Raw genomic sequence first — 25,273 nt, 5'->3', positions numbered from 1 at the left:
CAGACACACACACACACACACATATATATATATATATATTATATTGTATGTATGTATCTAAATCTGCCTCTCTATCACAATTTGATACGAGTGACAAATTCTTCTACATGTTTCTTTAAATACTTGAATTCTTGTATAGATATACGTATGGTAAAAGCAAAAGAATAATATATACATATCCAAACATTGAGTACTACTCACATATATACTGATATTATGCACAGTCCCGATGTTGTCTTTAAGCTATTTCATTTCTCATAAGTCTCATACCCACACACCAAAAAGTTACATGTAACTATAATGGATGAAAAAGAAAAGGGAGGATTTTACAGAGAATATTGTACACACACTGCAGAGGGCAGTAGAGAGAGCAGATGGTAAATTAGAGGAATGAAACGAAAATATGTGACTTTTTTTTTATTATTATCATTTCAAAAAATAAAGTGAAAAAGTGGGAGAGAAGGAGAAGCAGAAGCACAAAGAAAAAGTGGGTTGTCTTTTACTTAGGAAATGAAAGAAGAATACTTCATTATAAAAAATGAGTGTTTTCGTTCTAAAAAAATGAGTGTTTTGTTCGAGATGTACATATCCAAATTTATTTAGTATACGTTCATCTTGTGTATTAGGTTTGTTAATGATATCGTTTTAGATTGAAACGTGATAAAAGATGTTAAGACACTACTACAAAAATGGGTTTACTTGACACTAGCAACTTTTACATACTTGACGTTTTTATTAAAAAAACGTCAAGTATGAACTATGTTAAAGAAAAAACGTCAAGTATAGTCTTAAAAAATATGAAGTTTTCACAAATTTTTTTTAATTATTTTATGTTAGCTTTATTTGACGTTTTTTTTTTTTTTTTTTTTTTTTGCGTCAAGTATAAAGTAGATTTTACTTGACATTTTATTCGAGTTAAAAGTAGTGAACATTTACTTGACACAAAAAACATGTCAGGTATGGTTTTAAAAAAGAAAATTTTTACGTTAACTTTTATATGACATGGTTTTCGCGTCAAATATAGTGGAGATTTATTTGACAGTTTATTCGCGTCAAATATAGTGGAGATTTTACTTGACGTTTTTTTCGTGTCACGTATAGTGGACATTTACTTGACGCGAAAACAACGTCAAATATAGTTAACATTTTTTATTTAACACTTTTAAAATGTCAATTGCCAAAATGTCAAATATAAAACGTTTAAAAATATGAAAATAAAAAGTATAAAAATCAACTTATTAAAATAATTTTTTAAAATCAACTTATTAAAATAATTTTTTTAAAATCAACTTATGAAAATAAATCATTTGAAATTTTTCACTTAAATAATTTGAAATCTCTCATTAAATTAAATTTACTAAAATCTCTCGTTAAAATAAATTTGTTGAAAATTTTCCTTTAAATAAAATTATTGAAATTATTTCCTTAAATAGATTTATTAAGATATTTTAATGAAAAACTCATTAAATAAATTTATTAAAATATTTTAATAAAATATTATTAAATAAATTTTTTGAAATCTTTCACTAAAACAAACTTTTACAAATCTTTGACTAAAATAAATTTGTTGAAATCTTTACTTAAATTAAATTTATTAAAATCTTTCTTTTAAATAAACCTATTGAAAATATTTTATTTAAATAAATTTATTGAAACCATTTCTTTAAATAAATTTATTAAAACATTTTAATGAAAAGTTTATTAAATAAATTTATTAAAATACTTTAATAAAAAATTGTTAAATAAATTTTTTGAAATTTATCACTAAAATAATTTTTTGAATTCATTAAAATAAGTTTATTGAATCTTTCCTTTAAACAATTTTATTGAAATTATTTCATTAAATAAATTTATTAAAATATTTTATACAAAATTTATAAATAAATTTATATATTTTAATGAAATCTTTCATTAAGTAAATTTAAGTATTTTGATGAAATGCTTATTTAATAAATATTAAAATATTTTAATGAAAACATTATTAAATGTATTTGTTAAAAACTTTAACGAAAATATTATGAAATAAATTTATTAAAAAAATTAATAAAAAATAATTAAATAAATTTATTGAAATCTTTCATTAAAATATTTTACCAAAACAGATTTGTTGAACTGTTTCACTAAATAAATTTATTTAAATATTTCATCAAAGAAATTTATTAAAATATTTTATTGAAATGATTATTAATGAAATTTATTGAAACATTTTAATAAATTTTAAATGGATCAACTTTTTCCATTGTTTAGTTTTTAGTTTGTAGTGTAGATTAATAATAGATCCAATTTATTGGTATATCTCCATAATTATTTACTTTTACACATCATTTATCACTACTCACATAAAAAAAAATTACAAATTTTGTGACATGATTAGACAATTTGATAGACAAAAATAGGTGATATCCAGGAGATGCATATCTAAATATTGTGTTGGTAAGTGATATAATATTAAGTTCTCGCACATCAACTTGATTTTATGAAGTTTTGTTTAATAAAAAAATCATTTTATTAGAGTGAGCATATATAACTCAATTCAGTTATTTACCAAAAAAATTAAAATCAAAATAATTTAGGGTTTCTTTTTTCTTTTTTTGTTTCTTTTTATGGAAAGATTGAAGATCTTGGAAACCTAAAACATAATTTAAGAAAATTGTTTAATGATAGCGAAAATTAAGAATAAATTAATAAAAACAAATAAATTGAAACAAAAACTCACAAACCGCTCTATTTAATTTTTTTTTAAAATGATATAATTTAAAAAAATATTATCAAAAACTAAGAAATAAAGAAAAATAATAATAATAACAAATTGAAAACAAGGTACAAATCTATTGTTTTCTAATTTTCACCCTTTCAACTTATTTTCTATTATCAATTCCTAATTTCTCCTATAAAAACCTTCTTTCCTAATTCAAAAAATATTCATCATCTCAAATCTTTATATTCTCATGATCAATCCATGGATCTTCCTCAAAAGTTAACAAAAACTCATGTAATTTTTTTTCCTTTTTAATGTTTCTTCCATTTTTTTGTATAGAAATTTTCATGTTGATTATTAAAAATGATTAGTGGGCTTTTTTTTCAACTTCCTCAATAACACTTCTTTCCTTTTATATATTGTTAAAAAAGGTATCCAATGAAAAGATGAAAAATTTTTTGCTTTTCAAGTTTTAACCTTAAAACAATATATATGGAAAAAATTTATATTTATATATTGTTAAAAAAGCTTGTTTTATTTTATATTTATATATGAAAAAAAATAATTTTTTGAAAAGTTTATCAAATATATTTATTGAAATATTTTAATTAAATTTATTAAATTCATTTAATTAAAAATATCAAGTAAATATATTAAAATCTTTTATTTCCCTATTTTTAGTAATCCCTCACGTCTCCACGATGAAACCCTATTCTCATCTCCACGCTTCCACACAACACAGGCGAACGACCACTTCTTCGAATCGACGGACGACTTCCACACAACACAGAGTGGCAAACGGCGAATGGCTTCCACACGACGAACGCTTCCACCCGGCGAACAGCTTCCACCCGGCGAACAGCTTCAACCCGTTGCGAACAGCTTCAACCCGACGAACAACTTCCACGCAGCGAACAACTTCCACAGTGAACGGCTTCCACGACTGCGAACATCTTTCGCACGGCGAACTGCTTCCGCACGGCGAACTGCTTCCGCACGCCGAACTGCTTCCGCGTTCAAAGGTTTTTATGCTCCTCATTCTTATTGTATTTAACATTTTTCAATGAATAATGCTCCCTTGAATTTGATTTATATCTTGTAATTAAGGATGATATTGTAAACCCAAAGTGAGAAAAACACAAAGAGAAGAAAATTGAGAATGACTCTCGTATATTTATATTTATTTGTGTTATATGTTTATGTTGTTTATGTTCAAATTCGTAAACAAATGGTATAATCTAATTGACAAATAGAGAAGACCATCATTTTTCTTTATTGTTGTTTTTTTACAGGAATGAGTAATGAAAAATTAAGGGTGACTCTTGGATGTTTTAGACCGTAATTAATTTGTTGTCGTTATGGTTATAATTATCATATTGATTTTTTTATAGTAATGAGTAATGAATTGGTATATTTACTCTTGGTAAGATTCATACTTTTGAATGCCATTTTTTTTTATAGTAATGAGTAATGAATTGATCTTGTGTGCATCATCATATCCCAATTACACATGCATCTTGGAAGCTGGTGCCGACTGATTTGAAAGAAAAAGTATACAATATGATTGAGGTATGTAATCATCCTTCTCATTTGGAAATCATGCAAACACTACACACTTATTGTATATTTTGAGTCATACTATCTTGTGGTTATCCTGTAGCCTTGGTAGCCCCATAGCCTTGGTCTTGTGGCTATCCTGTAGCCTTGGTAGCCCCGTAGCCTTGGTCTTGTGGCTATCCTGTAGCCTTGGTAGCCCCATAGCCTTGGTCTTGTGGCTATCCTGCTATGGTAGCCAATCATGCATATATTGGTAAATGTAAATATATTTATAAAATAATTTTTATTTTAATCTAGCACATAATATAATATATATGCATTGTTAATTGGTTGTGTTATAGTGTTCTTTACAAGTAGGTACGGTTGAATGTGGATATTATGTCATGAGATACATGCAAGAAATTGTGACTAAGGACACAAACATTATCACTGATGTGGTATGTTTTTAAACTATTTACATTGTAAAGTTATAGATAGTATATTGACTAACTCAAATAATTTACAAAGTGTATTCTACTTTTTATGTTTTATAGATTGATACAAGAAGCCCATACACACAGCTTGAATTGGATAGACGAGGGGAGTGGGCTGGATTTTTAGCTCGGTACATATGATAGACACACCTAGATATGATCATGTTAATTTTGTAAATGGCTAAGATATGGGAATGCTCATAACCTTTTTTGTGGAAACGTTTTGTTCATAGCCATTATGAGGGCAAAAGATATATGGGGATAGGCTTCAATTTTGATTATATAAGACAACTATTATCATTTAATATTTTGGAATAGGACACATATAGGAAATTTTAGTTGGCTATATTGGATTGGAATTGTGTAATTGTTGATGACATTGTTGAGAATAATGAAATTATTGTTGGTTTACATATTATACTAAACTTTTTGTCCTTTTTTTTGTTGTGTAATTGTTCGTTGGAGAATTTGTTTTGTTTATGGATATGTCTTATTGAAGTAAATGTATGTAATGCAGGAAATAAAAAATGAAAAAAGAAAAATTTAGTATATTTAATATATTAATAAATGGTATACATGACATTAATTACATGTCACATATACTATCTTATTTGAGTCAAATATACCATTTTACTTGATGGATATATAGTGTCAACTATAAAATTTTACTTGACATATACATAGTGTCAAATATACTATCTCACTTGACAGGTAAATAGAGTCAAATATATATCTTACTCGACTTGTAAATAGTGTCAAGTATACTATCTCACTTGACAGGTAAATAGAGTCAAGTATATAATTTACTCGACGTGTAAATATTGTCAAGTATACTATCTTACTTGACACAAAAATGATGTCAAGCAATAGAGTCCTTGACGTTTTTTTAGTGTCAAGTAATAGAACTATACTTGACAGTCGATTACTTGACGCTTTTTAAAACGTCAAGTATAGATTTACATGACACTGTATTAATGTCAAGTAATTCAATTTTTGTAGTAGTGAGAATATATCAACCTATTTGAGATATATTTACGGCTTGATTTTTGTAAGCTAGACTTTAACGAGAGGGAGTGGTCGTGCACTATCCTTCCTTTTTCTTTTTTAAACAATGGGACCTTTTCTCGAAGGAATATACAGTGTATGGTCTTTGTCATTCCCAGCATCCTTTTTCTTTCTCTTTTTCTCTCTCTTTTTTTTCTAATTTAATAATCTCCATTTTCTAGGGTTTTACAAACTCAATCATCCATCCTCTTTTCCTCCTCATTTTATTATTATTTTTTATATTTATTGAGTTCTATTCATTTTCACTCATAATTATATTTTAAAATAACAACAGGCATGTCCGATATTTCAAAAAATAATTCTCATCACTACCTCAATTGGATGTATTTGACTTACAAAAAAACTCACATCGTTTATTGGATTCGAAGTACGATGAGAGTGTTATATATGAATCAATAACCCTAATTAAAATATCCGATCGAGATATCTTATAAAGTAAAAACATAACGTAGAAAAACGAGCTATCACACTTATTTTTTTTATAGAAATAAATACATAGATTCTATTTTCTTCGTAGGAATGAATAAAAGTGTCTTATCAGTCAGCTACCTAGGGGGAGTTTAATAAATATTTCTCTATATTCAATCAAAAAATTAATTAAAGATTGGACTAACACCAATATGAAATTCTTTTTTCTGACATTTATTTTTTACCCTTTTTTTCTTTTGTTTCTATTCTCATTGTTTTGTGGAATTGGAGATCATAGCTATATATATATAGTGATAATTGATATATAGATTTTGTTCTTTTGCAATAAAAGAAAATGTCGTCTTTCTACTTTTCAGAACTCAATGAGGAAAGAATGAAAAAAAATTGTTAGGTTTTAAAATTGGTTCCTCAATAGTTTGAATAAAGTTATAGAATTTGGTTCATATAGTTTTTTTTAAGTCAATGTGTAGTCTTTTTAACTAAATAAACTCAAGGAATAGTCTTTATTATTTTGATAAAGAGAATATTATTAAATATGCCTATTATACTATTGAAAAATTACAACCGATAGCACAATTTAAGAAATAGAATAAAAATATAGCATAAGAATAAAATATGTACACTTGATCAATCTATACGTAAATTGTTTTTAAATATTAGGTTTGCACTCTAATAATAGCTATCGATGATAGATTTCAATTGGAATAAACGGAAAAGAAATACTTGACAAAACAAATTATTATTCCTAGTAGCCATCAGTGATATTCATTAATTTTGCTATCAGTGCAATCAATAATAACTATTATTAATGGTTAAGCGACTATCCATGGTTGATAATTAGTTACTATTAGTATTAAATTTTAAAATATATATTTTCCACATTCTTCAATATATCAACAAAATAAAAATCTCCACTTTTCTAAGAAAAAATTTCTCCATTTTAGAAGTTTTTATTCTTTACGTCCAATTTTTGTTTCTCCAATCCCCAAAACTTTTATTAAAGTGTAGAAGAGACTTTGAGAGAACTATAGAGAATTAGTCAATTCTATGTCTAATCAAATGTAATTCATTAGTTTTTTTTTTAATTATTATTATTATCACAAGTATAAATTATATAGTAACCTTAAAAAAAATTATAATTAGCCTTCTTAATCGAGTTGTTTCGAATATGATTCAATAGATCGATCTCTACACTATTAGTCTCGTACTATTTGATTTAATTTGACCACTTTACCCTTTTTATATATTTATTTATTAATTTCTTAGAAAATATAATGTAATTATGAAAATGGTGAATCATTTTTATTTGATACTCTTCTTATGCTAAACATATTTGAAAATATTGTTTTGTGTCAAACTTTAGAACAGCCCACTAGTACCTAACTAATTATTATGTAGCAAATACAAACAAAATTAGGGTTTTAGTGCTTCATTTATTTATTTGTCTTTGTACTTCAATTCCCATGGAAATAATTCAACATTTTAGCATATTTCCAACGTTCTAAATTGTAATAATATTGTCACCTATACATCTACTGATTTGCTTAATTGAAAAAAAAAATCTTCAATGGTATTTTTGTATTTAAACTCTTTCACGTGATCTCGAGTAGTGTAATCTTTCACTCAAACAAATGAAATATTCTCGTGTACTTACTGAATTTTATAGAATACAGGTACCAGTTGAGTTTAAGATTCTTGTTCGCAATATATATTGTATTCTTTTTGTTTTCTTTTTTTTTTTAAATTTTGAATTTAGATAAAGGCACGATGGATAGAAATTAGAAGAAGAAAATCAAACTAATATTTTGTTTAGCCATGATGTGGACGCCACTTATATTACTAAACGGTTAGTTGCAAATTCAGCAATTAGATTTAAAATAATTAAGTATATAGCAACTTTTTAAAAAATTTACAAATATAGCTAAATTTGTCAAATTCTATCAACGATACAAGTCTATCACCTAGACTATGTCGTAAATATTGGTCTATCAATGATAGATCATACGAGTCTATCAGTTTTGCTATATTTGCAATTTTTTTAAAATATTGTTATATCGTTAATTATTATTCCTCAAATCGTCATCAGTTATATTTATCCATTACTAAATTCGAAAATAGATATGGACACGTAAATATTTTTTTTTCTTTTATAAAAATTACGAGAGTGGAAAGAAAAAGTCATATTAATTATCATTAGAGAACTAATTAAGTCCACTTTATCCTATTTTATTTTTGGCTAAATATCATTAGTAATTGCTATTTTTTAGATAAATTTTAATTTATATCTGTGAACTTTGAGGTTTGTATCAATTTAAACCTTAAAGTAATAATTGTAACAATCACAATTGAATCGGTGTAAACCCCACCCCAAATCAATAATCTTATCAATTTAAACTCTAAACTATAACAAGCATATCAATTTTAGACTTTGAATTTGTATAAATATACCAATTCAAACCAAATTATGTTCTACTTAGGAACACTCAAGAACATGGATGGATTAATTAAATTTATACATATACAAAAAATTTCATAGCTTAAATTAATGTATTTACGAGAATTTGAGGTTTAATCATTCTCAAAATTAAGAATTTAAATTGATACAAATGTGAAAATTGTATATGTATATAATATAATTAAGAGAGTGATGTATGGCGTAAGCATGATGTGAGGCTAATTAAGCAAACCCAAATCCCTTGATTAAGGGTCTCCCCCTCTCTCTCGTTTAGGGCTTCATATGTTCCTAAATTAGTGCTCCCATTTCATATATAATATATTAATTAAACTAAGTTAATCATCCATTAAACACACTTTAACTTACCATATAAACAATAACAATTAATAATGGAGATTATCATAATCACTTTGGTTTTAAATTAATTAAACAAAAGATGACAACAACTTTGGTTTTATGCACTTCTTTGCATGATATTTCCTTTTTCTTCTTCCCCTCTCCTTTTACAAGCCATGCCATTTTTTATTTTAGTATTGCACAGTTCTATATATATCAATGTCGGTCACTTTAGACCCTACCAAGATTATTTGTCACTAACTCTTGATAAACGCATTATATTTATTGAAATGGGCATGTGTCACATGTCACACATTAAACTCTTCTAGTAACATGCATGACGATATAATCATTGAAATAGATAAATCCAAGTCAAATTTTCTTTTTACGAACTTAGCTATAATAATGTAATTAATTAGTGATAAATTATACGATTAATTTAATTTCTTTGGAAAACTAATCATATGAGGAAAACCATTATTTGTTATTTATAGTGCAAATCTAGTCATATATATTGTGGTATATGTATACATATTGGGATTTTATTGATATAGTGCAATGAATTATAAACTCATTGGTGCGGCAAAGTACAATAATTGATTATATAAATTGAAATAAAAACTATATAAGGAAAAGAGACATTAACTAGTGGCTTTTTCCACTCTAAACTATATGATAATATTAGAAATTAAACTAATGCAATATTATAATCTTTTCAATTTAGGCTAATATTCCCAAATCTACGACCTAATGTGTCAATGGATAACTATAAAGCTAATATATATAAAAATAAAAGTTTAAAGATTAAAAGTGATGATACGGAACAATCAATTCTAACTCGTGACTTCAGACCTCATTAAAAGCAAGAAGAAGATAAACAAATAAGAAGATGTCATCAAAACTGCAATAACATAAGCAGATTTGTTCTCTTCTCTAAAAACAGAATTTTCAACGTAAATAAAGACAATGTTTTAAGTGAAAAACTTCAATTTCAACTAAAAATGACAACTTATTTCTCTATATCGAAGATTAATAACTTCCAACCCATTATATTCAATGAGAACAAACAAAGAAATATAAATATAAAACGCAATTGCAGACGAAATAGAAAATATAACGTCAATATCATGGTGAATATGCCCACCATTTCACATGCAAATAAATTTTCTTTTGTAAGATCAACAGGCATATATGTCCAAATCCAAGTCCGAGTTCGAGTCCAAGTCCAAGGATATTATGGACTATTATCTATAAAGGCGTCTTGAATATATAATTTTCTTATGAACATTTTTAAAAATAATAAAATAAAATAAAATATTTATCAGCTATAGCAAAATTTTAGATTATATCACTGTTAGTTTTTGTCACTATAGCATATCAATCACTATCAATAATATAATTTTTTATTGTTTAAAATTTTTCATTTTCTTACCTCTAAAAGTGCTTTTTATTTTTGTTGCATTGCACGTGTGGAACTCACAAGGTAAATGGGAATTGGAAACCAATTGGGAGTAACTTTGGTTAAAGTGATACAAAAAAGAGGACTTTGGGATTCGCATTAACTTTGTTGGGGACCCTTTTGCAATTATTATTATTACTATCTCTATTCAAACTTGAATCTATCAAGTGCTTTTTTTTTTATAGCTTATAGTGGCCATTGGACCACCCTTAGTCACTTAGGCCCATTCTTTTAGTGGGCTTTTATTAATAAATCCATCAGAAAGCCCATATCCAGCCCCATTAACTTTCATCAGAAACCTGCCTACGGTTCTACAACATATAAACTAACTCACCATTATTGCCTTTGGAAGGGATGACAAAGGGTTTCTTTTTTGTCTCATATGTTTACACTCTTATAAGTTTTTTGCTCGTTGTTACGATGAAGAGTGCGTTTGGATTATCTGTGTTAAAAATTATTTTTGAATAATACGTTTTTTTAAAAATAAATTTGTATTACGTATGATTGTATTTAAAAAATTATTTTCTCAGAATTTGGTTGTAAGTGTTTTCTTTAAAATTGATTATCTTTCGATCTTATTTTTAGAAAAATGCATTTTGAGAAGTTACCCAACGTTTCAATTTTTTAAATAATTTTTTTTAAAATTTAAATGTTTTAAAAGGTAATCCAAACACACATTTAGTCGCGTTTGATAATCATTTAGTTTTGTTTAATAACAACAACGTTTTTATTTTTATTTTTGAAATTAAAAACATATTTTTTTTTATCGTTTAAAACTATGAGAGTTGAATTCTTAGTCAACTCTTAACTCACACTCGGGTATCTTTTTCATTAATTAATAATAATTATTATTATTAGAAAAAACAACTTAGCCAAATTGACAAATTGTAAAAGCAAAAACATCTACTTTCACGTATAAAATTTGAAAACGAAACCCTTTGATAATCATTTAGTTTTCTATTTTTATTTTGTTAAAAAATAATTAAGATTATATATATACACCCTTCCACTTAAATATTTTATATTTTAAAAACTTGTTTTTCTTTTAAAATTATTAGACTTATTGAAAAATATGGACTTTATATATATATATATTAAATGTATGGATTAACTAAATGCAAAAGTTAAGATTTCATTAGACCATTATGAGAAATTTTGTCATAGATTGAATAATTTTGTAAATTTTAGTTTTATAAAGTATTTTTATTTAAACTTTTTTTATATAAAAATGGTTTAAAATACACATTCTAATTTAATCCATTAGTATTGTTGATTTAAAGTATGAACTGCTAAAGCATGTTATTCAATTAAAATTAGGCAAAGCATGAAGGGAAGCATAAATTATTTGCATTTTCACTTAATTTTTCGTCAAGAAGTTATCAAACAATTAGTGCATGGTGAGGTTTCATTCTCTCCAACCCATTTTAATTCTGTCACGATCGTGCATGACTTGTTTGCATACGAGTTCTAAAATTAATATTTTATAAGAGTTTTAACATGTCGTGTTTCAAATGTTTAAAACTAAAGAGATTAAAATTCTAATTATTTTCAAGATCATCTAATTTCTGAGAATTTCGATTATTATTGTCTTCTAAAAAACTATTTTCAAAGGATCGAGATCAAATTTATAATATTTAATCTAATTAAATCAAACAAAAAAAATATCTTAGAATCATATGAAGATTTTTTATCCTCATGTCTATTTATTAAAACCAAAATATACATTTACATATATATATATATATATATACACAAACAATACAATTGTTTAAACTAGTCCAAAGATCTAATTAACTAAACACATACTTAAATACAAAACACAGAGAACTAGTTTTTAATTACCAATGATTAATAATAATAACAAATTAAATTAGTCAATCTTGGAGACCAATTCTTGGATCACAACTAACACTTCGAGAAAGCTTATTATGATTATGATAATTAGTATTATGGGTTCGATTCTCAAAACTTTTTCTAGCAATCTTTCTCATGGAAGTGGTTAAAGAAAGTTTAGGGTTTAACCTTGTGGTAGTATTAAAACTATCACAAAATTGTTTATGAAGCTCCAAAGCTTTATCAATGGTTGTGTTTGGAAATTTCAATACTCTTTCTTTAACAGCTTCAGAGCAAAGCCCACAAACCCATTTATTCCCTGAGAAGGATTTCTGGACCTCTAAAATGTAGGATTTTGTGCACTCTTCTTTTATTCCACAGCAACTGCATTTTGCTTCTACCAATTCTTCTTCTTCTTCTTCTTCTTCAACTACTAATGATGATCTGTTCTTCATTTCTTCTACTTCATAACTGTTGTTGTTCTTGATTCTTACTTTGTAATTTTCAATCTCCTTGCTTAAATCTGATGATACTGCTTTTCGAATCGTCACGACCCTTTGTTCCTTAGTCTTCTGTTTAATTAAACCAACATACATCTATATATTAGTTGTTGTTTTTTCTCGAAGAAACTATTGGATTTTTATGATCTTATGGAGCTTTGTGATTTGCAATTTTTTTAAAATTTAGATTCGTTTTAGGATAAAAAAACAAGTAGTACACAATATTCATTAGAAGTACAAAAAGATATATAACAAGGAAGTAGGTATCAATAATTTACAAGTACGTATCAAATGAGTAAAGAGGAATTAAGAGGGCGCACTTAGACATCTAAACCTAAATATAACACATCCAAATTACGCTCATCCAACCCCAAGTCGAATACATTCATCACCACAAAGAGATAAAAAAGATTAAGTTACACACAGGATGAATACCAGAAGCAAAGCTAGAGCTAAAGATGAAGGTTAGTTTATAAGCTCCTAAATTTTATAAATGAATCAACTCTTTATCACGAAAATATGAAAATCATCATTATACATCAACTCGTCGATATAATTATAAGTCTTACGGGCGTTTTTCTTTAATATAAAGAAAAAGATAAATAGAGGTGTCCTTAGTCCTGACATGGAACTTAAGGCACCCCTTCTAACCAAATCAATAGGCCTTCTGAATTTAACAATCAATAACTGATCAGACTGCACCTCTAGCTAGCCCTAACTCTTTCCTGACCTTCTCTGCCAAATATCATATGGAATACATGACCAAATTTACACCAAATGTTTTTTACTTTGGTTAATTATTGTGTAATTAGTTAATTGATTTCATCATCAAATTGAGAGAGCTTAGCTAAGTTGTAGTTGATATAATCTCGATCGATCTCATCTCTCAACAGTTGTTTAACTCCATAAAATTGTATTCACTCTTTTTAGGTTATGGACATGTTTGTAATATGGTGATGTTGGTAGAAATATGTTATACTTTTTTTTTTTCAATAAGAAACTAAATGGGAGAAATGGGATGATCAGGATTTGCCCCTTACATTATTATTACAGCCAAACCCTAGAATTAATACACTAATTGTTTAATTAACTTAACTTTTTTTAAAAGAATAATTAAATTTGAAAGTCATATATCTTGATATTTGTAAAAGCATAAAATAATTCATCTCAAGAATTTGAGTTTTGATAGCAACAATAATAATCTTCTAAAAACTAAAAAACTAGAGGATGTGAATATAACAATCTTATTACCAGTACTAAGGACAGTATATATGAGTTAAAAATCATTCTCTCTCGACGAGTTTTCCGGCCTCAACTATAATGTTGCACGCGTTCGAGTTTAACTCTTAACATTCGTTTTCATGTTTTCATATATCTCCTTGCGATTATTTGCACCGGAAGATATCTTTAACTTTTTTTTATGTGCAGTGATCACAAGAATTATATTAAATGAGAAATGATAGTATGAATTTGAAATTTTATAATACCTGCATGAGTGAAAAGGCTGAATCTTCTCTTCCTTGTGTAAATGATTGAGCTAACATCAGGAACCCTTTGTACTTTGAAATATATGAATATGAATATATATATATATATATATACTAAGAACCCTTTTTGAATGTCAAATGAAAAACAAAAGGGAAATTTATGGAAACCTTGTGTTAAAGTTTCCATACACACACACACACATATATATATACACACATGGGAGTGTGGGTTGATGGTGATACTAATTAAAATCTACATTATTTAGGATTTCTTTTCTTTTAATGCAATTAATGATCAAATTGCACCACTAGCATCAATCGGATTAGGCAATGAATTTGGATTGCAATTTGGATATTAATGAACATAGCTTTGGGACCATATCAGTTTCTCTTTATTAATTTATTTCCAGTGTTTGTTACTCGCAAATTTCAATTTAATATACTCTTCAATAATAATGAATATATATTATATTCCAAAGTATTTAATCAAATAGGTCCTCGTGAGGGGATTCACGAGCCTATATATTATATAACCCAAGCTATTCAAATTGTGATATATATTCAATGTTTTTTTTTTCTTTTTTTTTTTTGAGATATATTAAGCATATTTTAAATCTCCTCCACATGTCCAATTAATCAAACTAATTTAGTTGAAATAATAGTTTCATAAAAATGAGTTTTGGTGGTTTATTTTATTTGTTGTGATGTAGAAGGAATTAATTCAAGTGATTGTGTTCACTCGTGCACCAGAAAATGAAAGGAAGAAAGATTGACAAATTTGACCAATTAAATGATAAGATCAGTTTTAGATTCCATTTTGAATTACTTTTTGTTCAAATTTCTTCTAGATCCCTTTATCTTACTAATTTTAATCTAAATTAAACAAATTTCCAATGACTAAAAAAATTCATTTTATTGAATCGGATATATCCATTTAAAGAGTTATATGACCTTGACCCATAAGTAAAAAATAAATATTAATTTGAGAGGAAATATAACATTAAGATGCTTGAACACATAATTTTCTCCAAATACCATCTCAAATGATTATATATATAGATCGAAAAATCACGTCCACGAACAAAAACCGATTAAATCGGAAGTGGTATGTTAAAGATATAGAAAGGCGAATATGAACATTTACTAAACCGTTAATATAGTTTTAAAATGAGGAGGGAAGTGAAACAATTAATTAAGCAAAAAGTGGGTTTGGATTACTATTAGATGCATTTGTTCACAGAAGGAAAAGAAAAGAAAGAAGAGGGCTTGAGAAGATAGAGAGATGAGAACAGCAAGATGGACTTAGATTTTTAAGTTGAACAGGGACTCCGTGAACACTCCATATTTGCCATTGCCATGCATTCTAATGTACTTTCTACGCCCACACAAATCATATATATTAATTATGAACTCTAAATTATTTTCTCTACTTTCAAAATCCTATCAATTTATACTTAGTATTAATTTGCATCTTTCTTCCTATTTAATTTGAAAAATATCGTCAAATCATTTGTTTTAATTCTTCTACAAAGCTTATTAATTGTTATAAATGAACTGAGAATCTTCCTCTATTGTTAAGATTAATATTGTATTTAAAAATTGCATGCTTGGATTAAATTGATATGTTTTGGAAAGTTTGAGATTTTAAATTGATACAAGTCTAAAATTTGGAGGTTTAAATTGATATTTATCATACTAATAATAACGACCAATTATTCTTTCGGCTAAATATTAAATTAGAAAACTTTATAACTATTTGTTTCCCTATATTTTGGGTACTTTTAATTTTGAAGTCTTGAATAAATTAGGTTGGCAATATGACTTTTTCTTTGGATATTTGAGCTTTGTTGCAATTTGGTTTGTGTTTTTATCTTTAATTTTTCACAAATAAATACTCTTATTATTTGGCAATAAAAAATAATAAAGCTAAATTAATTATAATTCTATTAGTTTATATAAATGAACTGATCTACCGAGGCCAAAAAAGTATTTAGTCAAAAATAAGATTAAAAATATGTAAATCTTAAAACCTACCTAACAAAAATTGAAATTATAAAATTCAAATATATAAGTATTAAAATGTGTATTATCTAAAATCTAAAACGAAATGGAAGCTAAAAGGACCAATAAAGATATTTTCACGAAAAAAAAATATATAAAATTAAACGTTGTAAATATAGCTATTAGAATCAAAATATTAATATATTTGAGGAGGTTTTAAAAAATTTGAACATATATATATTTATGTTATCTCTTCTTCTTCTTCACGGGCTTTGCATCTTTGCTTTTATTTTTTTTTGCACTTTTTGTTTCTTAATTCCCAAAAACCCTTCCTTAGTTAAATATGAATCCCTCACCTTTAGCCATCACCTTCTCTTACGTAACATATAACTTTTAATTTCTTTTTCCTAATTTTCTATTCTCTTAACCAAAAGAAATACTTTTTCTTTTTCTTTTTCTTTTTCTTCTTTTCCAGTCTTAGATATTAGAACTGCTTACTATAATTAAATCGTGTTTAGGTTGGTCGGTTAGAAACAAGGAGTGCTTCGTTCGGTATTGGTTTAAAGAAAGCTCAAACAAGGAGTGCCATAATAGTTTATGTGCTAATATATAACATCATTTATCGATAAATTATGATATTTTATTATATATAAAAATATTTTCATTATTTAAAACAATTATTCAATTTGTTAAGAAAATTAAACATTAAAGACACATAAAGAAAAAGTTAATAAACCCACATGGAAAAATCAACAGAAAATCAGATATTTGAACAGTATCTAACCCAAAACACCCTATTAATTGTGGTTTATAAGAGAGGATTTCCAGAAGAAAGAGAGAAAAAAAAGAACTTTTTAAATGACATAAATGCAATAAGACATGCAGTTGAAGAAGTGATATATATTGGTACACTTTTTAACTTCCCCTTAAGCAACAAAAATGAAAAGAAAATAAAAAATACATATTTCTGTGTCCATTTTATTTTTATTACCGACAAATTTAGTATAGATCGACCTAGAGGACCTCGAGTCCTTCTCAACTTGATGAAATATTATTATTATTAACTTGTTCAATGATAAAACTATCTTCCAATCTTCTTCTCTAGATATTGTTCGAGTTTTATTTAGATTATTTTGTGAAAAAAGTTTTTGGATTGGTCATTGATTTCGGTTAATACCCTATAGAAAAGTGGACGGTATCCTACAAAAACTATGGGCTCTCAAGCTGAATTCTCCCTTAAAAATTAAGATATTTAATAATAACACACCAACAAAATGCACTTTCTTCCTCCCGCTACCTTTTCACTTTATCATTAATTCAACTCAACACCCTTGTCCCTTCAAATTAAAACTAAACTATTTCGTTACTTTACTTTGGAAGGTTTTCCTCGAGCCTCCCTTTATTTGTGCTAAATCCTTTTGCTGGCAATGAATTTCTTTTAGTGTAAGTTTGGAGGTTGATGTGAGTGTTTGATTGTGTCAACCAAATTGAGATGAGCAGGTGCTATACAAGCTGTGGCCTAACCCATCACTGATCAAAATTTATTATATGAATTTGTCATAGTTTAGGATGAACCTAATCAAGTATTAAAGTATTATTAAAGATTTTTATCAATTACAAGTTATGGGCTGATGTCTAATAGATATATTAATACATTTTCTAATTGTTCCAATATTAAGATAACTATAATAATTAGGTTTAAACATAATGGTGACCCTCAAACTATACAATTTCATTGATTTAATCTTACATTTTCCAACTCTTGGTTTTATTAACTTAAAACTTTAAAAAAACCTTAATAATTATTTTTTAAAAAGAAAAATTGTTCTGTTCAATTTATTTTCAATATTCATATTTCAAAATAATAATTAAAAAAAATCTCACCACAAGGTTAGAATTTTATTTAGTTTTTAAAAAAATCTAATTAGAATGATAAGAGTAAGAGTTCACATATTTTAAATTTATAAATACTAGCTGATGAAATGATTTACTTGGGACTGAACATAAGTTGGTTGGTTGAAGTTGATTTTCTTACTAAACCGCCACCGTGATTCACTTACTAAATGTTTAAATACTTCAAAAATCGCTCAACTTGACATTTGACCAACGCCTTTCCTTCTTCAACCAAGCTACTTCAGTTTGATTGAACAGCTCGATTTTTTGGCCTATCATGCTCACACCTAGATTTAGCATATTTAAAATGTTAGGATCAAATTCACAAGAGATGAGCAGAGAGATATGGAAGGCTAATTAAACTTTGAACTCGTAATTGCCCGATTAGCAAAGACACAGAATATGCAACAATTACATGTGGGTGTCCCATTCTTGTTCCCAAGGTTTTTTCTTCGAACACATAAACAATAAGATGAAAACATGAAACCACATTCTATTATGAAATTTTACACAACATTTCCTCGACCATACAAAACTAGCTTTAGCTATTGCGTGCTTTCTGAGGCAAACCATTCATGTCTTCAGCTTAGATATGGGGAATGACCACCGAGAGAGGTTGATGAATTGATATCAAAGACCAAAGACTAGATTTGATGTGTCAGTCTGCGACATAATCTTCTCAACCGAACATTTTCCTGATAATTGAACAAGTAGATGTCAGTATTGAATATTGAAGAACTTAGAATTCAAGGACCGTTTCAATCTATTAAATCCTATTCAAGTAAGGTCAATCGTGAATATTGAGAACTCCTTTCAAGGGGTTGATAAAGTATAAGAAAAATGACTTGCCTCAGTGTTATCATGATCATAACGAACCAAGAAAAGACACCTACAGCCCCTAATATCATGCATTCTCCTCTGGACTTCTACAATATGAGCATCGTAGTAGATTGCCTGATCTCTCCTCTCCTACAAATTTTAACATTAATATGAAGTGAACTAAAGAGAAAAGAAAAATCTAAAAGTCGTCCAACGGTTAGGCGTGAATCACCTGGAAGCAGAGTACCAGGTCTCCAGTCTTCACCTTCTGACACTCTGTGTGTTCTAGAGGGACAGAGCGTTCTCGTACTGCCTGTTTAATGTTGACCCATTCATCTTCTTCAGCTCCAAATCCGACAAATCTGACACGAACTTCCTTTAATGAATCGGCAAAACCAATTAGACAAATATACGTCCTATTCGCAGATGAAAACTAGCATGCAATTATACTTGGATAATCGTATCACATGCAAGTATAGCTTTAAGTGTATTTTTCGGGAAAGTGCTCATTCCTGGTGAACAATGAGCCACTTGGTTCAACAAATTGATGTACTCTGTGAAAAAATGGAAGGCCTGATAAATCATAATACAAGACGGAAAAGAGTGTCATGGTTTGAAGACTCACAGCTTCGCCAGAACTAAGAAATCTATGTGTAAGGAACATGGCAACATCATACCTGCATAATATTAGTGGAATGCCATCAAAACCCCAGAAAAATTGAAATGGATAAATCAACCAGCAAAAACCACATAAATACAGCTTCATCTAAAACCAATGTTTGACATATTTGGATTGACGTGAGAAAAAGTGTTTTTCAAAAAACTTTTTTTTTTATTTGAACTCTTTTGATTAGAAAAACTCTTTAAAATACGAACACTCTAAATGTAAAAATTAAGTCATTTAAAAAAAAAATTAAACACTTGAAAATGCATTTCAAACACACACCTAGAGTTTCCATTCTTTTATGTTCTATTTTTCCCCTTCATAATCTGAATGAAATACAGTTTCATACTAAAATCATCTCCTTATGGGTAGCAACTAGCAACATTCAACCTTTAAATCCATTACAATTTACAATCAAATACCGAGAGGAAATTTTCTCTAATTAAACTTAACAGCAGCCTGCTTGTCGTGAGGAGCAGACAAAATTAGAGACAAGTTATTTGATATATTATACTGAAACATTCCGATCATTTACAAATAACTATTCCTATTAATCAATATAGCGTTGCAGTGAACCAAAAGTGATTCTTTTTCAATAGCAGCTACTACGTAACTACACTGGTAGTGACTTTAAATGGCTACATAAACATCCAATCAGTGCGTATCATAACTTCCCAATTCCTACTTCATAGAGCATGAATGTATTTGTCGTTTTCCCTTTCTAGAGCTCGTTTATGATAAGAAACGAGTATCATAACAAAATAGAACAGAGGACCAGATATCAGAATACAACATACTAGGCCACTCCTACACTTTTAATCAATCCTCTATGTTTTCATTTTTCTCCTGCAACTTCTGTTTCTTGTTCCCAAAGGACCAACTACGATTCACAGCCAAGAGAGAGCTAGACAAAAGAAAGATTATTTTTTAATCAAACCTCTAAAGGAGGAGATTGTCTGCTTGAAGGGTTGGGAAAATTAAAACTCGAAGATACTGTTTAACTTATCCCGTCTGGCTTCTATCCATTGATTCCATAGTGGAGCCATATGCAATCCGTAAAAGCAAGAATTCAAGCATATGTTTCTTAGCTTAATTAAATATCATCAGAGCAAATACAAAGAGAGCACCAAACCAAACAGAACAAACACTATAAATCAAAATTAACGGCAGTGATTTCTTCACATACCATGCACCATCTTTTGATGACCTTGCTTCAAATTCCAATTCTGACAAATCAGGGCTCTTTTCATCTGCTTTTAACTAAAGATCATTAGCATGTGGAGGAGGAAAAAAACCTCACATCTGCACAGTTCATTTAAAGAACAATAAAATAAAACAACACATTTCATTTCCATTTGCTATTTTGTTAATTAGAAGAGTGAGTATCCAGTGCAGCTTGCACAACTAACGAATTTCACAAGACAGCTACGTTGACCTTTACCACACTTAGTTGTCAAGAAACCTAAAAATTCTAATATCTTATGTAGGAGTTGGAACACCGTGAATATGAACCCACTCCCCCAACATACTTTATGTCTTTCACTTGCCCCAATGACCCTACGCCAACCTATTGTAATTAAATTTGTATTCTAATGTTAAATGGTTCAACTACTCACAAGAAAAACTAGAGAAGGAAAGAAGGGAAAATGGAGGAACATGCAGCTAACTAATAGCCCCAATAAACTACAGTAATAAACAACCAATTAAGTAATCTTATCTTAAAAATGACCACAATCTTAAGTCCAAGGGCAACCAAAATACCAGATGTAAGTATTGCCTCAACCTGCCCCTGCTTCATGCATACTGCACTAGTGCACTTAATGGAAGAAATGTTATATGCAAACGAAAATTAAGCATTTCTTAATATGTAACTCAATATTAGGTCTCAATTATCGATTGCTAAAAGTGAGTTCAAGAGGGTACAAGAAATGCATGCCTTACAGGATATATGCCTCACCAGCTCGAGAGGCTATCCACTATCTACACCCAAACATTGCCAAAATACAATCTAAACCTACCTCCATCTCACATCCTTCCTGATGGCATATATTCAACCCATACAATACTAACCAACTCTCAGAGGATACACTTTTCTTCTTGCCCTTCCAACAACTACTGTTTCTATTGCACTGAAGTTCTAAAAATTCCATTTCATCACTGAAAAAGAGTAAGCGTCTTCAATTGGAGGCAAACATAGTCTCAATAAATTCAAATTGTACATCACTCCGAAGCATCATTCAAATTGTTCCAAATAACACTATGGTTAATTTATGTCCAAACATACGTTAAACTCCCCTGTAGCTGAGTAACTCTAACTTGGCTTAAAAAAAACACTGAAGGCAAGAGCCTAACTTAAATTACCTTCAGGACCTTGAGAACTTTCCTGAGTCTTATTTGAAGGGCAAGCTTTGGGAATTTCAGATATCCTCTTTTCAATTTTTGGGAGGTCTTGCAGTCTGCTTTGTAACCAATCATATACCTATAACATTGTATGAAGACAAATTTTAACCTGAACCTTTTTTCACAAACATGAAGATAAATGAATGGTTGGATAAAGAACAGTAAATATGAAGAATACATGGGGGAAAACATCTCAGGAGACCTATTAAGACTCTACTGTTGTAATATGGGGAGACTCGGCGGTGAAAGACTCCAAACCTAGCCCCACTGAGAAATTAAGCTTCAAAGAATTGTTTACACTTTTCCTGCCAAATATCCACTAGTGACCAAAATACCCTGCCAAAGTACGACCCTTCCAGAAAAAAAGGAAGTTACTTAGCATTAGGCACTCTGAACCAAATTTGAACGCCGAACTCACAACAAAGACCTACAGGATTTTGCACCAAATGTCATGAGAAAAAGAGACAATGAAGTAACAAATAATTCTGATCTTTGCAATCACATTGAACAAATGGACTACAAAGGTGGTAAGTCCAAGAAAGCATACCTCCTGTTGATAGAGTTGTCAGATTTGATCTTCCCATTGAATACAACTCATCCAAAGCATTGAACTCTTTTACGAAATTTGGCGTAAGTCTCCATGGAGAGAGAGTGCAGGAAGCTCAACTTGATGACAGCAATTTAGCTCACCACAAGTTAAGGAACTAGTGGACCGGATAATATTTAGAACTTCAATGAAGCAAAAATCAATTATAAAAATGGAGAGATCAGGTATCACCCAACCTCGGGTCAATAAACTAGAGAAGGACTGCAGAATTGGCTTTAGTTTGAAGAATAGAGTAGCTACAAGACTTTCATCCAAGGATTGAGGACCCTCCCACGAATCCTATTAAGGGAAAGTCCCAGAAATTAAAAAAAAAAAAGTTAAGTTGGGATCCTAAACACTCTCAATCCAAGCTTGGACCACAATGAGTCTCCCTACAACCAAGAATCTCCACGGCGTTTTCCAAATCCCCACAGAAAAAAAAAATGTTTTATCAGTTCCTACTCACTCACACGATATACAATCTTGCGAGTGGGAATTGATAAGCATTTTTTTTTACTCGCAAGATATACAACTATAGAAGCAGAATAATATTTCAAAAACAACAGAATAAGCAAAATAAAATGAAAAAAGTGACAACCTCCGTCCACTTTATTACGGGCTTCCCAGCACGACCTGAGGACCGACTGTATAGTCATAGAACACCAAAACAACTCGACATTATACATACGCCCTATACAAATTTAAACATAAATTAAAAGTTCTCTGATAACGAGCAAAAGCTGAAACTGACTTGAAACGTTTGGTAACTTTTTGACAAAAATCCCGATTAAGCGATTGTTCTCCTGATTCCTCTAGCAACTTCTCCATTTTCTCAATCTGTTTGAAAGAGTTAAACCCAAAAGGTAGAAAAACTAAAATGAATGTCATCCTGTAACATTAAAAAAAAAAAGTATGTACAACAGAAGAAGTTACGTTGTAAATCCCAATGCACACCAAAACATCAAAACATACAGCGGGCATGATCATGGAAATAAATGGCTTGCCGAACACAGAGGGTGAGAGACAGTAGATAAATCGAGGAAGAAGGAAATGATAATGAAAGAAAAGGTTATGTACCTCGCCCTTGGTGAACCCAGAAAACGTCTGTCTGCCTCTGGGGCGGAGACGCTCCATTGTTGTTTGAGTGTTACTCGAACTTTGATAGGAAGAGTTATTTTGCACTTCCCTCGCCCTCGTCGACTAGAAATACCCCAACGGGACGACTCAACGGGCCCGCCTTCCCCTGCCTTTTCGGGCTCCTTTTAGGGATTTTACGATTTATGGATTACAAAGAAACTAAACCAAAGTCATTACTTTCTTCATTTCCAATTTTCCTTTTTATTACTTTGAATTTTCTATTTGTTGGGACGTAAATGTGTTTAGTAAGACATTCTCAATTTATTCGCTATCATTTGCTTTTTAAACGATCGTTTAACTTTATTGTTTATTAGCTTTCAATCTTCACCTTAATATTCAATGCAATTCGAAAAAAATAATAAAATTTTCAACACAAACTTAATTTAACTTTAGTTAGTCGAGAGACTGACAAATATAATTACCTAAACTGCTTACAAATATTAAATATTAAATGATTTTGTTTATATATATTATAAATCGACAATAAAGTTGAGAGGCTTGAATCCCGACCTATACTAAATTTGTGGGTGAGTGTGGTTTGATACAGTTAAAAATGTAGTCAAACTTGGCTAATATCAATCCAAACTTTTAATTGCATTTATTATCTAACAAAGTTGAGTTACATGTTTGGTATATACTTTTTCATTATTTGATGATCTATTTGGTAGATAATCTCAAAATATAAATTTGAATCACAATATATATTAAACATGAAAACACAAATGTATTTTTGTTGGCAGCATAACTCATACAGTGAAATTATCTGCAAACTACCACGACAAAAAAAAAAACTTAAAGAAATTAGAGATAATTAGATAAGGTGTGTGATATTTTGTAAATAGTTTAAAGTTTTTGTTATATTTGAGAATGTTCCTAGTTTTTCTCGTGTAATAATATATAATTTATAGAAAACAAATAATTTGGATCTTATGGTTTATATTTATAATTTTGGGAAGTTTTAAAATAGAAAAATGGTAAAAATAATGATAAATTTAACCAAATATTTCAAAATTTTATAATTTATTAATAATAGACATTAATATGTTTCTATTATTGATATTGATAGACAATCATAAAAGTTTATCAATTTATATCATTAATAAAATCTAAAATTTTTCTATTGTTTGTAAATATTTTAGTTTATGGTCTAAATTTTATTTTACTATATTTGAAAGTATATTTTTAAAGCATATCAATGTGAACCAAAATATTTATAAAACATACTGAAATTTCATGTTATATCATTGATAAGCTTGCAATAATTATGGAAATTGGAACCGTTATTATAAAATCAATCCTTATAATTCTACAAAATGTGATAATTTATATAAGCATGTAAATTTGATGGTCAAATTTGATCTAATTTAGCACTTACATGAGTTGGAAGACTCGGTTTTGGTTAAGAGTACATACGTAACAATAACTATACTCTAGAGTTGGTTTTTTCAATTTGCCATATATACTACAATTTTTGTCTAATA

At 28.6% G+C, this 25,273-nt stretch overlaps 2 protein-coding genes and 1 long non-coding RNA gene across 4 annotated transcripts; 1 reads left to right on the top strand and 2 right to left on the bottom strand.

The window, feature by feature from the left end:
• Positions 1-3,300: 3,300 nt before the first annotated feature.
• On the top strand, positions 3,301-5,257 carry LOC116402839. Its single transcript, XR_004215502.1, has 2 exons — positions 3,301-4,692; positions 4,789-5,257. It is a non-coding gene; the product is annotated as an uncharacterized LOC116402839 (long non-coding RNA).
• Positions 5,258-12,257: 7,000 nt separating this feature from the next.
• On the bottom strand, positions 12,258-14,446 carry LOC116402862. Its single transcript, XM_031883268.1, has 2 exons — positions 14,293-14,446; positions 12,258-12,877 (listed from the first exon to the last, which is right to left on the bottom strand). The coding sequence occupies exons 1-2, from the start codon at positions 14,347-14,349 to the stop codon at positions 12,347-12,349; spliced, it is 588 nt and encodes a 195-aa protein (XP_031739128.1). The 5' UTR covers positions 14,350-14,446; the 3' UTR covers positions 12,258-12,346.
• A 4,086-nt stretch (positions 14,447-18,532) lies between these two features.
• On the bottom strand, positions 18,533-23,922 carry LOC101218909 (protein SAWADEE HOMEODOMAIN HOMOLOG 1). Of its 2 annotated transcripts, XM_004136178.3 has the most exons (9): positions 23,733-23,920; positions 23,407-23,492; positions 23,254-23,299; positions 22,031-22,148; positions 20,856-20,919; positions 19,631-19,682; positions 19,238-19,381; positions 19,036-19,155; positions 18,533-18,881 (listed from the first exon to the last, which is right to left on the bottom strand). In XM_004136178.3, the coding sequence occupies exons 1-9, from the start codon at positions 23,787-23,789 to the stop codon at positions 18,831-18,833; spliced, it is 738 nt and encodes a 245-aa protein (XP_004136226.1). In that variant the 5' UTR covers positions 23,790-23,920; the 3' UTR covers positions 18,533-18,830. The 2 variants fall into 2 exon arrangements, with proteins under 2 accessions (XP_004136226.1, XP_031739237.1); XM_031883377.1 differs by lacking the exon at positions 22,031-22,148 and having other exon boundaries at positions 19,238-19,367; positions 23,733-23,922.
• Positions 23,923-25,273: the final 1,351 nt, after the last annotated feature.

The sequence above is a fragment of the Cucumis sativus genome, chromosome 3 (assembly GCF_000004075.3).
Source record: "Cucumis sativus cultivar 9930 chromosome 3, Cucumber_9930_V3, whole genome shotgun sequence".
Taxonomy (NCBI): Eukaryota; Viridiplantae; Streptophyta; class Magnoliopsida; order Cucurbitales; family Cucurbitaceae; genus Cucumis; species Cucumis sativus.
Note: the sequence above shows the minus strand (reverse complement) of the source record. Positions and strands in the feature narration are given on the sequence as shown.